Source organism: Rhea pennata, chromosome 22, assembly GCF_028389875.1.
Source record: "Rhea pennata isolate bPtePen1 chromosome 22, bPtePen1.pri, whole genome shotgun sequence".
NCBI lineage: Eukaryota > Metazoa > Chordata > Aves > Rheiformes > Rheidae > Rhea > Rhea pennata.
The window spans coordinates 5,537,791-5,553,378 of NC_084684.1; the positions used below are offsets into that span (position 1 = coordinate 5,537,791).

Genomic DNA, 15,588 nt, shown 5'->3' on the forward strand with positions numbered 1-15,588 from the left:
ACAGAGTTGACGCAAGCTTTGGAGAAGAAATGGAGGGAAAGAGGCATCAGTCAATGGCCTTTGTGCTTAGCTTGACCTTGAGGGCTCATGGGATAAATGACCCTGATTTTTCTCTTTGCTTTTAATTCCTGAAGTGCTAGAAGGCCTTTGAGGGGGGGGGGGAGTGGGAGAAGAGTTCTGTGAACTGAGCCTTTGTAGGTCTTCAATGGGGTTGGGATGGGGGGGGGGGAGCTGTGGAAAGAAGAGAATTTTTGAGCCTCTGGCCAAATGGCAAAAACGCAGTATGTGTCTGGTGCCTTCTGTTCTGCACAAAGACTCTTCGTGTCCAGCTGCTGGCATGAATGGCCAGAGCTCTCCACATGCCAGCTCCTCTTGGAGAGGAGGCATTGTCATCAGTGCCCTGACCAGGACCTGCATTTCACAAACAACTTCCTTCTAGTGAGTGCTGTGCCTACCCTAGATGCAGATGCTGCCAGACTTTGAAGTCTCTGCTCGTAGGACAGCTGGAATTGACATGGCAGCCAGATCTGAACTGTACTTGACGTACGTACCAGGAAAACCTAACTGTGTCTCACTAAAAACATAAAGTGGCTCTCATCAGAGTTTTTTCTGCCATGTATGATTGGGTTCTATTTCTGAGACCTATTTGTCAAGTGTAGAGTGACTATTCAAGATCCTGATCCAGATTTTGCTGCTCAGGCCTGTTCACTAGTCCACTGCTGTTTTGTAGGTTACTAATGCATGGTGATGGTAACGCTATGGATACTGTCAGGCTGTTTGCACTCTGGTGGGCTCTGCCAAATTAGTACTAATTTGAAATCACCTCAATGTCCTACCCAAGTCAGGCAAAGCATGCAAGAACAGCTGTACAACTACAGACTAGAATTATTGATTCTACATTGACAAGATCCTCTTAGGCAGGTGGGATGGAGTAAATGGGGATAACGCCATCTGCCCAGACAGTGTTTTGGGAAGAGCTGTGTGCTATGTAGGGAGAGTTGCTTGAATGGGGCTGAGCGTTGCAGTCGGATTATTTAAAGTCATTTCTCTAGTGGAGGTAGGCCTGAAGGAGAAGCACACAGCTGCTGTGTTAGCGCACTACTGCTGATGTTTCCCTGGGCTATGGGAGGCTATGAGAGGTCTCATTGCCCAATCCCAGCCTGGCCGCATATTGTCACTGACCTACTGTTGCTCTGTTGCTGTGACCAGATAAGCTTACTCTAGCACGTCTCATTGGACGGTCAGTGTTTAGTCTGCATGTTCACAAGACAAATAAACACCTCAGATGCCAGAAGTCACAACCATTAAAAAGCCAGAAATGTGTGGAAATCGCAAAATGCATGGCAGTAGTTTATGTAAAGGCAGTCAGACCTCAAGGTAACCGGAGTGCATCCCAGGGATGGTAGTGACCTGGATGCTGTGCCTCTCTGTGCTCCGTGCACTCTTCACGAGCCATCCCACAGCGCTACAGAGGTACAGCCTTGGGTTCCCTGAATCTGGTGCTCCTGCTCCTAGGCAGCACAGCAGACCTTGCAGGAGAGGGAGCTCCTGCAAAGTCAGCAGAGTCCTCTGAGGTGAACTTTCAGTAGCCATTGTATTGCATAGTTCAGCATAGTTTTTAAGGGGAGGTACTGTGGAGGAAGTTATGAGAACTAGAAATCATTACCCTCCTTACCTGAGGAGCCATGTGAGTCTTTCACATGTGCAAGGCAGGACAGAAGCAGCTCAGTCACCTCCAGCAGAGGAGAATTCAGCTGCCCTGATGTCGCTCCAACTGCTTGTCTAGACTAGAGGAATTTGCACAAGGTGTCTAAATATAATGACACCACTGCAAACCCTATGCAGACTTAGCACGACACCAGGAAACTTATCAATAGGTGAGCATGATGAAATGATGCTAGCACACAGTCTATTCTGCACATCCAGGCCCAGAGCTGATACAGTCTGGTTGTGTTCCTGCAGCTCCGCCAGCATCCCTAAAGGTGGACAAAGCCTTATGCCAACACTTGCATTTGGAGGTCCACTTGAGGGCTCTCTGAAATCAAGAAGTAGGGTCCAGATTGCAAGGGAGGTGGTACCTCTAGTTAAAGGGAACTAAACAACAGATGGTTTTGTGGAGCTGGAACCAGATACCCAATACCATCCAGCGATCCAGTCTTTTACTGCATTGCCTGTCTTGCCATGAGGCTGTACTCTGCTCCAGAAAGATTACTAAAATGGGTGGTAGTACTGCTCGTGAGAGACCCAGAGGCTCTCCTTTGGATCTAGCTCCTCCTTCCGCTTAACCTTGTGCACAAACCACTGCAGCCTTTCTAATTTCACACTCTACAAAATGGATGTTCTTGTCTGACCTGATGTGCTGCCAGTACCACTTCGAGCCTCCTGCATCTCACTGTCATGGTTGCTTTGGCAACAATTGAAAGAGGCTGTGAGCAGCTTAGCATGGGCAAATTTCTCTCCCCCCTCTTCTCTCTCTCTCTCTCTCTCTCTCTCTCTCTCTTTTTTTTTTTTTTTTTTTAACCAGATTTACAAATCTATCTCTGACCCAGCTCATCCATCAAGCACTGGGCTTCCATCCACATCTCCCAGGCTCAGAGGGGGCTGCTGCTAAGTGCATTTAAAATGCCATTAACTTGCCTCTTGGAAAGTTAGTGTGGCCTTCTGAAGAGGGAGGCTGGGCTTTCCAGGAGTAAGGGGGCTCTTGGAGAAAGCTGATGAATATCCCACCCATATACCCTTCTGGGTTGTGGAGGGGCACTGCAAGGAGGAGGAGAATGCATTAACACTTTCTATACTGTTTACAGAGGGGGAAAACAGGCTTTTGAATGCTAGACAACTTATTGATTTGTAAGACTGTTGCTGTTTTTTAAACTAATTAGGTGATATTGTGCAGAAGAGTTCACTGTAAACCAGAGACAGATCACAACCTCATCTGGCCAAGAAGACAAGTGGTTTAGGAAGTAGAGGAGATGGCAAAGAATGAATTATTCACCTCCTCTGTGTGAGGCTGTCTCTGAGGCAGAGTGGGCTGGAAGCTTAAGCAGCAGAGAGTCAATTCTTGGCTGAATAACCTTGGCCAAAGAATTTCCATACCTACCCCTACCTGTAGAAGCGTGGTTAGCATGAGCACTATCCGAGTGAATGGAGATTGCATGGTGTAATTTAAACAGGTAGGTATTGTTCTAGATGCAGCTGGACTCTGAACACTGGTGCTACTTCTCTCCTGGTTTCCATTCTCTCATGCTTACACTGTTGTGTTTGCCTGCCTTCCTCAGGAGAAACGATGAGGTGACACACATTAAGATCCAGAACACTGGGGATTACTATGACCTGTATGGAGGGGAGAAGTTTGCCACCCTTGCAGAGCTGGTGCAGTACTACACAGAGCAGCAGGGGCTGCTGAGGGAGAAGAACAGCAATATCATTGAGCTGAAATACCCTCTGAACTGCCAGGACCCCACCTCAGAGAGGTAAGCTTACATGGCCCCAACAGCCTCTCCTGATACTTCCCACGCGGTGATACTGTCTTGCGAGCTGGCTCAGAACCTACTGCTGCACCCAGCCTGGGTTTGGAAAGGAGCCTGAAACAGCGTGTGCTTTTCTGTGATTTAGCTTTTGTGATCCAAAAGCTGCAGGTCTCTGGGATATTTTTCCATAACTACGCTGCACTCAGAGATGACCAGAATCTGGCTAGAAAACGTTAGTGATACTTGTGCAGTGTCAGCATGTGCTGATAAGCTAGCTGTAGCTTCCAGGCAGCGTGGAACATATGCAGCACAAGTCAGTCCACCTGCCTGCAAACAGTCCTGTAAGTGTAGTCCATTTGGCTTTGGTTTTAAAATAAACTGAACACATGCAAGTGACTTGTGTCTGCCTGCGGAATATTACATAGAAATGCCCTGAAAAAAATTTTTTCTCCATCCCATTTAGGTCTGTAACCACTGTTCATACCAGTGGTGACACCCTGTTGTCTTCCAGGGGCAGGGATGTCTTTCTGACTCACTGTAAAATGCAGCTCACCTCTGGTTGCTTCAGGATGTTTCCCCCAGCCCATTAGTGACCTGTTTTTTCCCTCCTTCACTCATGACACTCTAATGATACCTTCTTTCCCTTTCCTCCCCCTCAGTTTCCCCAGTGTCATATGCTGCAGCTGACTTGCTGGGTTGGAAACAGAAATGGCAGGCAGGTGGTAATGCCATGGAAGGACCCTAATTACTCTAACTTTAGCAGCCAGGACAAGTCAAAGCTGCAGTCTCACTTCCTGAAATGGAGCAGAGGCGCTCCCTTTCACGCTATCATGTGAACCAGCTCAGCCAAGGGGCTGGGAAGTCCCTCCAGCTCATGCGCTCCCTTGCTGCCAGGAAGATTTCTTTGCTCATTCTAGATTGCAGCGTGAAAAGTGGACAGGCAGCCGCTAACATCAGCAGAAACTTTGGAAAAGTGGAAACTCCCTTCAGCTGGGTTTTCCCCACTTCTCCCGCCAAGCAAAGTCTGGTTTGACAAGTAAGCTCCCTAAAGGTTTCTTTTCCAGACCATACATCTAGTGGCATCAAGGAGAAGGGAGGGGAGAAAGGGTCCGAGTCCTCTAAATATATGAAATGACAGTGGTGTCCGAATATAGCAGGATGCGTCAGAATAGCAGTCCAAGACCTGGGCCTCAACAGCAGCCGTGTTGTTAGCAGGCTCTAAAGTACCCCACAAGAGCTGGTCTATCCTGCTCTCTGCAGCAGTAAAACTCAAACAGACCTGTGAGCCTAATGCCTTCTCAAGCGTGCAAGAAGTGATTTTGCTTTTTAGAGGTCTTCCCAGGCAGGCTCGAAGTGGCTGCCTTTGCAGCATGCCGAGCTGGGGATTTGAAAGGCCCAGCATCCCTGACTCCTGTTCTATAAACTTTGTCCTTTTGGACAAGATTGCCAAGCCATGATGTGCTACCATTACATTGTCCTTGGACAATTATTTTGAGCCCCTCTGAATTCTTGGCAGCTTGCCTGGCAAACCAGGAGCCAGCATCTTCAAACTGGGACCCTCTGGCATCTGCTCAGAGCCACTGCTGCTGAGTGTTGGAGTGTGGAGATGGAAAGCTACAAGGCAAAAAAAAAAAAAAAAAGTGTCAGGTAGCTGACACATGCTGCTTTGTAGAGCTGCTGTGCAGCAAAGGCCAGGGAACTGCCCAGCTTGAGTACAATGCTAGCACTGCTGTAGTTTGAGCTGTGGAGGGTATGCCCAAGAAGAGGCAGGTTATTGTGTGCTCAGCTCAGGTGGTGTCACAAGGCTGCTACAGGCTTCTGACCAAGCTGGCTCACACGTAGCTTCCGTTTTGCTGGGACTCCAGTGTAAGTGTGTCAATAAACTGAGAGAAAAGATGGAGAGATCAGTTAGAAAAATAGAGGCATGTGCATGCAGGATGTGCACAGACTAAAAGGTAGAGTAACTTGCTGCCACTCAGTGAGAGCCTGGAAGAACTGAGCACAAAGCTCTGTTCTCCCCACTCCCAGTCTGTGGTCCCAGACTGCCATCCTTCTTCAGTACTTTACTGATGCTGCCTTTGGGCCACAGGACCTCCAGGAACAAGAAGCTGTTCCTGAGCAGCATGGTGGGCTTCCAGGTAGGAAGGTCAGCCTTGAGCTGCTCTCAGCCTTGCAGCTGGGTTGACAGGTAGCACTGAGCAGCTGCTGAGCCAGCTCTGAGTGGTTTGGGAGGGGGGCTTTGCAGTGTGGGCCCCTTTGGGGTGATGCTTTTCTCAGGACAGCCTGCCTAACTCTGTGCCTAGCATGTTATAATCGCCATCTGCCAGAGCCGCAGCTTATGGGCAGGGCTGGAGTGGCAGGAATGCATCCTGCGTGCAGCAGAAAATCTGATTTCCCAGGTCAAAGCAAAAGGCCAGGGCTTTTCTGCTTTCATTCAGCTAGAAGAAATGGAAAGAAGCTCCCCCTGGTGCTTTCTGGGAGTTAGACCCTGAGCTAAGGGTAGTGACCTGGGAGATGAATAGCACTAACTGCAGCTAAGAGAACTCTTCTGAGGAAAATCATTCCCAACCCATGTCAAAGCATCTTGTTCCTGGTCAGCATTTTTCCTGCTCTGCATCTTATATTCTCTTACCATAGCCTACTGTCTCCAAGTATTCTTCTTTTCTTTAATATTTGAAAAATAAAGGAAAACCTAACCACCTTCTAGTAAGATCTGCCAGAATTATATCTTTGAAACTTCATCAAGACTCTATCCCTTGATGGACTTGCCACAGATAACACTGTAGTTTAATATTAAACATTTAATATTTGGCTGGAGAATTGAGCAAAGTCCTGACATTTCCAGCCTTGGGCTGAAGTATTAATGTGACACTGCAAAATGTTGGAGGAAAGTCATGAGGGACCATTTCTAAAATAACACAAGTTGGTGTTCTTCTGGTGGGAAGAGCAGTTGGAATGGGAGCTTAGAATTGGGTTTCTCATGAACACCATCCCAAGCAGAAACTGCAGCCTTTCTCTAAAGGCTGTGCTCTGTGCATTCTGAGCTGACCTTGCTCTCCATCTCTGCTTTCCAGGTGGTACCATGGGCATCTCACTGGCAAGGAGGCAGAAAAGCTCCTGACAGAGAAGGGGAAACCAGGTAGCTTTCTGGTGCGGGAGAGTCAGAGCAAACCAGGAGACTTTGTATTATCAGTGCTGACAAATGAGGACAAGATGGACACTGGGGACCGGAAACCACACGTGACCCACGTGATGATCCACTACCAGGTGGGAAATGTGCTGTCTTTGCTTTTCTGTGACAGGAGCTAGGTGGGTACCCCAGCTGGGAATTGCAAATTTGAGTCTCTCTGTCTTTCCGTTGTTCTTTCCTGCAGCCAGATGGGAAGTATGATGTGGGGGGAGGAGAGAGGTTTGACACGCTCACAGACCTAGTGGAGCACTACAAGAAAAACCCAATGGTGGAGAAATCTGGAGCTGTGGTTCATCTGAAACAGGTATTAGCTGCTGTAGCATACAGTTGTGAGTTTTGGACTTTCCTACGCTCCAGCAGGAGCCCACAGATCTGCCCCTGCTCTCTGGGAAATCTCTGCCCCCAGAAACTCTGCCTGGCCATTTACTGGGTTTTTCCAATTTCACAATTGGAAGAAAAGTCCCTGGTCCTACACTGAAGGCCTCAGGGATGGACCCAACTCCTGCCAACACCCCCAGGGATACAAAATATTTTTTTTTCAAGGGGAAAGGCCTCTTTTTGTTATTGAAAGTGACTTCTGTCTTCATCTATCTTTCAGCCATTCAATGCCACACGCATTAATGCAGCCAATATTGAAAACAGAGTGAAGGAGCTGAACAAAATGGCAGATCACAGTGAGAAGGCCAAACAAGGATTCTGGGAAGAGTTTGAGGTACAGGATGTTGCTAGGCTCGGTCTTACTTCTGCCTACAAGAGATCCTCCTCTTATCATCATGGTTTCCCAGCGTGTGGACCTCCTCTCTACTGTTCCTTCTTTTCTTATTTTCTGTTTGAGTTATTTCCCACTCCATTTTTCATTGCTTTTTCTCATGTCCAAGGCAATTTCTCCTTCCTCGTACTGTGTGGTTTTTGTTCCCTACAGTAACCTATGTCTTCTGCCCCCTGTTAATTTTCTCAGCAAGCTGCTTTCTGGTTTCCTTTCTCCACTCTTCTCTGCATCATGAGGCCAAGCAGTTAGTTGAAAAAGCTTTTGCCTTTGTCTCTCAGTTCCCTTGTCTGCCCAGAACCACTTGTTCATATGTGCTCTACTCCAATAGATGCTCCAGCAGCAAGAGTGCAAGCTCCTCTACCCCAGGAAGGAAGGACAGCGGCCAGAGAACAAGGCAAAGAATCGCTACAAGAACATCCTTCCCTGTAAGGAGATGCTGGGTTTTTTTGTTGTAGTTTTCTTTTGTTTCCTTGGTCACATTTTCTGTAGCTTCCCCTGCAGACTTTTCTGCTCATAGCTCAGTTGGAAAGATGTTGGCACTGTCCTGTTGGAGAGATCTAAAATCATGGTCTTCTCCGTAAGAATCATAGAACCCGTAAGGTTGGAAGGGACCTCTGGAGATCTAGTCCACCCCCCCTGCTCAGCAGGGTCACCTAGAGCATGTTAGGCAGGGTCGCATCCAGGCGGGCCTTGAATATCTCCAGAGCAGGAGACTCCACAGCCCCTCTGGGCAACCTGGTCCAGTGCTCTGTCACTCTCACAGGGAAGAAATTCCCCCTCACAGTCAGGCAGAACTTCCTGTGCTTCAATTTCTGCCCTTTGCCTCTTGTCCTGTCACACGGCACAACTGAAAAGAGTTTGTCCCCGTCCCCTTGACACCCTCCCTTCAGGTACTTGTCCACATTGATCAGATCCCCTCTCAGTCTTCTCCTCTACAGGCTGAACAGGCCCAGCTCTTGCAGCCTTTCCTGATAGGGCAGATGCTCCAGCCCTCTGATCATCTTCGCAGCCCTACGCTGGACTCTCTCCAGTAGCTCCCTGTCTCTCTTGTACTGGGGAGCCCAGAACTGGACACAGCACTCGAGATGAGGCCTCACCAGGACTGAGGAGAGGGGCAGGATCACCTCCCTCCACCTGCTGGCAACAGTCTTCCTAATGCAGCCCAGGAGACCATTGGCTTTCTTGGCCACAAGGGCACATTGCTGGCTCATGGTCAACTTGTTGTCCACCAGCATTCCCATGCTTCCCTCTTTTGCAATTACTGCTTATTTGATGACACAGTAAGAGCCTTGGGCTAGGAGCCTCCACAGGTGCCCTGCTGTGCCCTCAGCAAAACCCAATTCATGATTCTGGATACAGCTGTGCCCCTGTGTTCATTGTGGACTCTGTTCTCTTTCAGTTGATACCACACGGGTGGCACTCCGAGATGTAGATGAAAGCGTGCCTGGGTCAGACTACATCAATGCCAACTATATCAAGGTATCTGGGAAGGGGGAGATGCTATCTGGGGACTGGGGGTTGCCTTCACCCCCAGTGCAGTGTTCCTGGTGGGCGCGTGCAGAGATAGTGCAACTCCGAAGGGATCAGCCTGTCTGGAACCAATATATTTCATTGAGTCCAGGCCAAATGCTTGATTTTTCTATTGTGTCCCAGGGAATTTCATAATTGTGCTACGTCCTGTTTGCCCTTGATCTAAGAATTTATCTCAGTTCCCTCCTTTCTTTACTTGTTCACACAGTCCTAGTGAATTGACCCAAGCTGTCTGTTATTGACCATTAATTCTGAGGTCAAATTATAATTGTCATCTGTAAGCTAAGAGCAGCTTGAAGTTGAATTTCTAGGAATGCTGCTCCAGTGTTCAAGCACCACCCTTTGGGAAACCTTCAGGGTCACTTCATTCCAGCCATGCTCACGTGCAACTCCTGCAGCTGCCTGCTGGCTGGAGTCTGCTCATAATGTGAAGCACAGCACATTATGAAAGTCTCTGGAGGCAGGAAGATCATTTTGTTGGTGGCTCTGAAGCTGAAGGTGATGAGTGGTTTCTCTCCACAGATCTGATGCTTAGAGGAAAATAAGCTAACTCAGAAATCCTGCAAGGCAAAGCACACTAACTCTGCTGCTACAGGCTGCACTAAGGGAGTTTTAAGTTCTTCTCTCCTGGATTGTTGGCTTTTTTTTCCCTCTCCTTTGCTCCTCAGGGCATCCCTGAAGATGGCAGGAACTCGGAGCACTGCAAGATCTATATAGCTACCCAGGGCTGCCTGCAGACAACAGTGAATGATTTCTGGGCCATGGTGTATCAGGAGAACAGTCATGTCATTGTCATGACAACCAAGGAAGTGGAGCGGGGCAGGGTGAGCACTTGTCAGGCACAATCCCTAAGCCTGAATGTTTCCTGCTCCTTGCACTGATCTGTTAGACTGGATATAAGAGCTAGTTCTGAAGTCAGGACTGCAAAACTGAAAGCCTGATGCAGCAACTGCTACATACACGGAAGTAGGTAGTTACTAAGGGTTTATATTAAAATGTGAAATGAAATCCTGGACAGTCAGCCTAAGTATAGTATCCTGCCTGGGCATTTATATGTCCTTACCTGTAGTGACAGATGGCCTAAATGAAAATTCTTCTTTCAGAATGAACTCTGTTGCAAACCAGTGCTGTCTTCCACAAATAAGCTGCTTGAAGAAGACTGGAACGCTCAAGTTTTCCCTAAATTTAGAAGGCCTAACTTTGCTTTGCCCTTGACAAAGTACAACTCTTAGAAAAAAAGCTCCTAGTACAAATGATATTTAGTTAAGCTGTCTCTAGCTAGTTTTCATGTCATTTCTTCTGTATTGCAATGCCACTTTAGTGGTTCTTCATGAGAAACAGGGCACTTCACTCTGCACAGCTAATCTCCCCAACCCTATAAATATTAATGGGGAGTTCCTCATCTGACTTGCCTCAAGGCACTGGAGAATGGCAGCTGGCAGAAGAGAGTGAGGAAGCATCCTTCTTACAGCCAAGCTGGAAAGTAGAGGAGGAGGTTGCAAATCAAATGCACGAAGGAGGAATGTAATCCATATAAACCTGCATACATTTCCGTACAAGTGGGTTGGGAGGGGCCAGGGAACACAGTGAAACACCAGCCAGAGCCACTTACCAGACTTAATCATCTCCTCTCCTTACAGGGTATATAGTATGATCAGCACTAGCAGTTTTGCTTAGCAATGAGGGCAGCAGTTGTGTTTTCAAACAGCCTGGTGCAAAGATAAGCTGAAGAACCTTGTCTCTCCAGACACACTGTGGTAGCTCTACTCACAGGCGTTCTTTTGTGTTGTTAAAGCCACCATAGCCTCCATGACTGGAGGGCAAGAGGGATATTGGCAGGCTGTGTAGACCCTCAGGAAGGGAGGTTTTGCTCAGGTGTTAAGGAATGACCAGACCGACAGCTCAGATGCTGGATGTCAGAACTGCCTTGGCAAAGCAATGCGTACGTGAGGCTGAGGCTAGCAGAGGAAGGAGTTTTCCCTAAGGATCACTTCCTTCGTATTAAAATGGCCTTTTCCAGGACAGTCCCAAATCAAAGGAAATGCTCTATGTCCTTAAATCTTTACACTGGGGGCTAGGTGCCCCTTGAATGTAGCAGCTCCCCTGACTAAACTAATGAGCAGCTCTACCATGTCACTGCAGAACAAATGTTTCCGTTACTGGCCTGACAAGAACAGCACCAAGGAGTATGGGTGCATTTGTGTGCGAAACGTGAGCGAGCGTGAGGCCCAGGGCTACTACCTTCGGGAGCTGGAGATCTTGCGGACAGATAGGGTGAGTGCTCCGCTGCTGTTGGCCCACCATAAAGGGAAAGAACTTGTGCTGGGATGCCCGGGGTGGGGGGGGGCGGGAGCTGTGGCTTCTTTTTTAATTTAATAGTCTCATCGCTTAGGTTCTGGGCCATTTTACACCAGCTTTGTTAATCAGACAGGAAGAAGCCTTCTATTAGTAGGGGTGGTTTCTGACCAAGCAATGGGCCTCTGCTTCCTGCAGGATGAGCATCCCAGACTGGTGAAGCACTATCAGTATTTTAGCTGGCCAGACCATGGGGTGCCCAATGAACCAGGAGGGGTTTTGAGTTTTCTGGACCAAGTGAATCGGGCACAGCGAAGCATTCCAGACACAGGGCCGATCATAGTGCACTGCAGGTACGAACCAGTGGGCTGTCAGCAGGGGAATAGGGGCAGTGGGGTGGGTGATAAAAATGTGTGTCTTCCTTTTCCTTACATCTGCAGCTGCGTCATCACATGAGCTGGTGGCGGGCAGTTGAGACCAAATGTGGTACAAGAATGCATGTATGAAAAATGTAGCCCTCCTCCAGGGCTTCACTGGTGAAAAAACAGGAAACAGCAGGCCTGACCTGGTGTTGGTGGCTGTGATCAAGCCTCCTAGACTGATCTCCTAAGAGCTCTGTCTTTGGCTCAGTTCATCCTATAGCAGCCATTCCAAACCTGCCTCGCATCATCATTTGCAGCTGAGTGTGATTGCTAAGCTGCCTTGCTCTGAGGGAAGTCTCCTCCTGCAATGATTTTTCCTCTTCTCTCTCCAGTGCTGGAATAGGACGCACAGGCACCATCATAGTGATAGATATTCTGGTGGATATTATACATAGGCAAGGTATGGCTCCCTACTTAATAGTTTTCACTCTTTGCCTTGCTCTGACTGGTTATACACAACAGCAATATGGTGTAACCCTGCTCTTGTGCACTGAATTAAAAATCTCCAATCAGTGGGTTTAGCAGGCACAGACTTGGCCTGGATGGGGTGGGTAGGGAGCTGTTTTGTGCCCAGCCCACTTCGCTGTAGTTGGAGAAACTGAGCTCTTTCTCTCCATTAATGAAACTTGAATCCCTCACTGAATGGGTGTGCATGTGGATAGCCCTTTAGCAAGGGAGATGCTATCTGTGACACAGCCAAGGAGAGTCTTCCTATTGGCATCAGTGAGGCCAAGATTCAAAGTCTCCTTGAAAACCCTCTTTTATTTGGCTGGAGTGGGACAGGAAGGAACATATTCAAAAAGGGTAAAATCTCAGGTAACCATTTTAGAAATGATTCCCCCAAGCCCTTCTGTACAGAAGGGCCATGATCCTTATCTGAAATGCCAGAATTATTGAAGAACTCTCCAAAGTAGTTTCCAAGGATGGTTTAGGAACATGCAGGCAGGTGGTCCCTCTTCTGCAAGGATTGTATCTGTTTCTTAAGCTGTCCAAGGGTGATAGGTCTGAGTCTGTAGGAAGCAGGGTAGAACACACCTATTTTCCATCCCATGCCCCCACTCCAGGCAGATCAGCCCTATCTTAGCCATTCTCAGTCCAACATGTTCTTGGGGGGGGGGGGGGGGGGGGAAGGAAGATCTGGGCAAAGAGGTGTGCCAAGTCCTTTGTCACGATATTCCAGTGCTTCACTGACATTGTGTTCAGCAAGATACTGAAAGGTCTTTTCAAAGCTATCTTTTAAAAAAAAAGGGGGGGATTTTTTTTCAGCCTCATTCCCGCTCCCAAAATCTCACTTTCTCTCTCTTGAGCAGGTTTAGACTGTGATATCGATATCCCAAAAACTATCCAGATGGTACGCAGGCAGCGTTCTGGCATGGTGCAGACAGAGGCACAGTACAAGTTTGTTTACATGGCAGTTCAGCAGTACATCGAGGCTGAGCAGAAAAGGTTGGAAGAAGAACAGGTGAGTTCTGTTCAGCTTGGCCGGAAAAGCAACAGGAGAACTTGACTTGCACCAAACACCACCAAAACTTCCACTCCCACTTTCTTAATTAGAACTCAAATAATGCTCTGAACACATGGAAGTAAATCCACACCTACTGCTCCCCAGCCGGCATAGGGGATTCATTAGGGTCTTTTGACTCTGCTTTTGGTAGCTTTTCTTTGCTTTGTCTTTCAGAGGAACAAAAGGAAAGAGCGAGACTACTTGAACATCGGATATTCTCCTGTGGAAAAAGGCAGAGCCAAAGGGCAGCCCCCTTCACCAAGGGCCCAGTCTGTGTAAGCTGAATCTGTTTGTACTAGAAGAATTTCTGTGGCAGGAGAGAGAATAGCATGAGCATAGTCCAAGTGTTTATCTTTTGTTAGCCTTCCTCTCACATCCCTGAAGCCTGAACGCTTTCTGACTATCAGATGAGAATAGCTAAAAATAAACAGTTGATCCCACTGTGTTGGCAAAGGTGGTAACAGCCCATCTTGCTTGTGTTAGATTTTTGCAGCAGCTTTTGGAGGGGAGTGTAAGAAATAGATCGTAGCTACAGTGTCTAGTGCCCTTCTTTCTTTGCTTTGGAGAGCATGTGAGATGCTAGAAAGTGAAATCAGGTTACTGCTTTGAAGGAGTTCTACAGGAAAATATAAAGGAAGAAAAGAAGAGAATAGAGGGAGATGTATTGGCTCTCATCCCTTGTGGAAAGGGAGCATGTGCTAAATAGTATGGATTCCTTATATAAGCAGAGATAAAATACTGCAAATCCTACTCTTCCCTCTTGCTCCAAGTAATGGGATAGCAGTCAGTGATGGGGAGGGGGTTATAAGTTGAAGATGAGTGGGTGGGGACACATGTCATTTATATATCGGAGCTTTTGGGCACCTTGAATTACTGTGGATTTGAAACACAGAATGGCTAGGCTAGGCAGGAGCAGAGGAGTGGGTGTTTAAGTGGAGACTGCAGTGCTGTCTCTGGACTCGCACATGGGCTCAGAATGAAAAATCCAGCTGAAAAAAAAAAAAGGAGGGAAAAGGCAGCAAGTTCCTCCCTTCTCCCTGGGTGGTAACTGCCAGGAATGCTGGTGCCATCCATCCTCCTGGTGCATGGTGTGCCCGGCGGTGCTTGGGGTGCCCGGAGCTGCCCTCGCCTGTGCGGCAGCACCGGGGGATGCGCAGCCGGCGAGCGGAGCAAGGCCTGCGGCTGGGGCCCGCCTCGGGGAGGCTGCCGCCGGGGAGCCGGGAGAGGGCAGCAGGAGGCAGGCAAGGCGCCGCCGCGCAGAGCCGCCCCGGCAGCGCTGCGCTGGTCCCCGCAGCGCGGCAGCGGCTGGGAAGACCTTGCTCCTGCGCGAGGCCGGCTGCGCCTGGGTCCTTCACGGGCACAGTGAACTTTCCGACTCCTGCTGGATCTAACCAGCTGGGATCTTCCCTCTAGACTAGACCTTAGGAACTTTTCTGTCCTTTTAAAACACACAACTTCGATTGAAACTGGAGCTCTGAACAGATAAGGACAGGGAGGACCGGGTGGGCCTGAGCCAAACAAGATGCACTGAGTATTGCCCACTCCACAGAGCTGTCAGCTTAAGGTTGGATGTCAAATCCTCTTCAGGGGTGCTTGCACCTGGCCTTTGGAGCTGCCCTTTCTAAATAAGGCTTATCTGAAAACAAAAACAAACCTCTTCCTTTCCATTGGATTCTGGAAAGTACAAGGGAAATTGGATAGGTAGAGAAAATAGGAATAGGAAATATGAACTGTAACCGCTGATCCTGCAGGAACATTGCATCCTTGACAGGCTGTCATGTGGAAGAAGGTTCAGGGCTTCACCCCCAAGCTGTATTTAAACTCAGGAGGGACAGCCCAGGTAGAGAAAGAGAAAAGAACAGAGAACAGTGTAATCCTATATCTTCCTATCTACGTGACTACATGGGGAGGGAAGAAGGGAGCTTGGCTGGCCCATTACCCCGGCCCTGCCTCTGGGAAAAGATCCAGAGCAGAGAGGATGTTAATAACACGACTTTGTTTCTTGACAGAGTTGATGATGAGTCAGCTTCCGTGTACGAGAACCTTAACATCAAAAGCCCAAAGGTTTCAGGGATGAGTAACACAGGGCGATAAAGGAGCCGGAGGTGAGCTGTGTGGAGCCTGTACAGGTAGGAATGCTTCCCTTGATTAACTGAGAGTGTCACTACAGTCTATTTACATTGCATGTGACCTAGCTCCTCTTCAGCTCAGTGTATGCAGATCTTGGAGGATCTGCCTGCATTAGGGAAGTCAGTTTATGCTTTGAAATTCAGCAGAGCTTAAAGGCAAAGCTGTGGTCAGCTGCTAATGGGAAAAAAGGGGGGAAATAGCCTAATGAGACCTCATTAGGAAAATGCATTCATTTTCTAAAATGTAACCATTTCTGAGGGACAGAGCTGTTTTTTGGAGCA

The 15,588-nt window shown here is 48.2% G+C and overlaps 1 protein-coding gene across 2 annotated transcripts in view; it reads left to right on the plus strand.

Annotated features, from left to right (window-relative positions):
* The window catches only part of LOC134149997 (tyrosine-protein phosphatase non-receptor type 11-like), a 58,871-nt gene that overhangs the window by 40,361 nt on the left and 2,922 nt on the right, over positions 1–15,588 (plus strand). For both annotated transcript variants that reach the window (XM_062593419.1, XM_062593420.1), the window contains exons 3-15: positions 3,276–3,470; positions 6,542–6,734; positions 6,842–6,961; positions 7,256–7,369; positions 7,755–7,851; positions 8,826–8,905; positions 9,625–9,780; positions 11,099–11,230; positions 11,450–11,604; positions 12,006–12,073; positions 12,984–13,135; positions 13,352–13,452; positions 15,187–15,306. In XM_062593419.1, coding sequence (XP_062449403.1) covers positions 3,276–3,470; positions 6,542–6,734; positions 6,842–6,961; positions 7,256–7,369; positions 7,755–7,851; positions 8,826–8,905; positions 9,625–9,780; positions 11,099–11,230; positions 11,450–11,604; positions 12,006–12,073; positions 12,984–13,135; positions 13,352–13,452; positions 15,187–15,271 — 1,648 coding nt within the window. In that variant the 3' untranslated portion in view covers positions 15,272–15,306. The remainder of the gene's footprint in view (positions 1–3,275; positions 3,471–6,541; positions 6,735–6,841; positions 6,962–7,255; positions 7,370–7,754; positions 7,852–8,825; positions 8,906–9,624; positions 9,781–11,098; positions 11,231–11,449; positions 11,605–12,005; positions 12,074–12,983; positions 13,136–13,351; positions 13,453–15,186; positions 15,307–15,588) is intronic.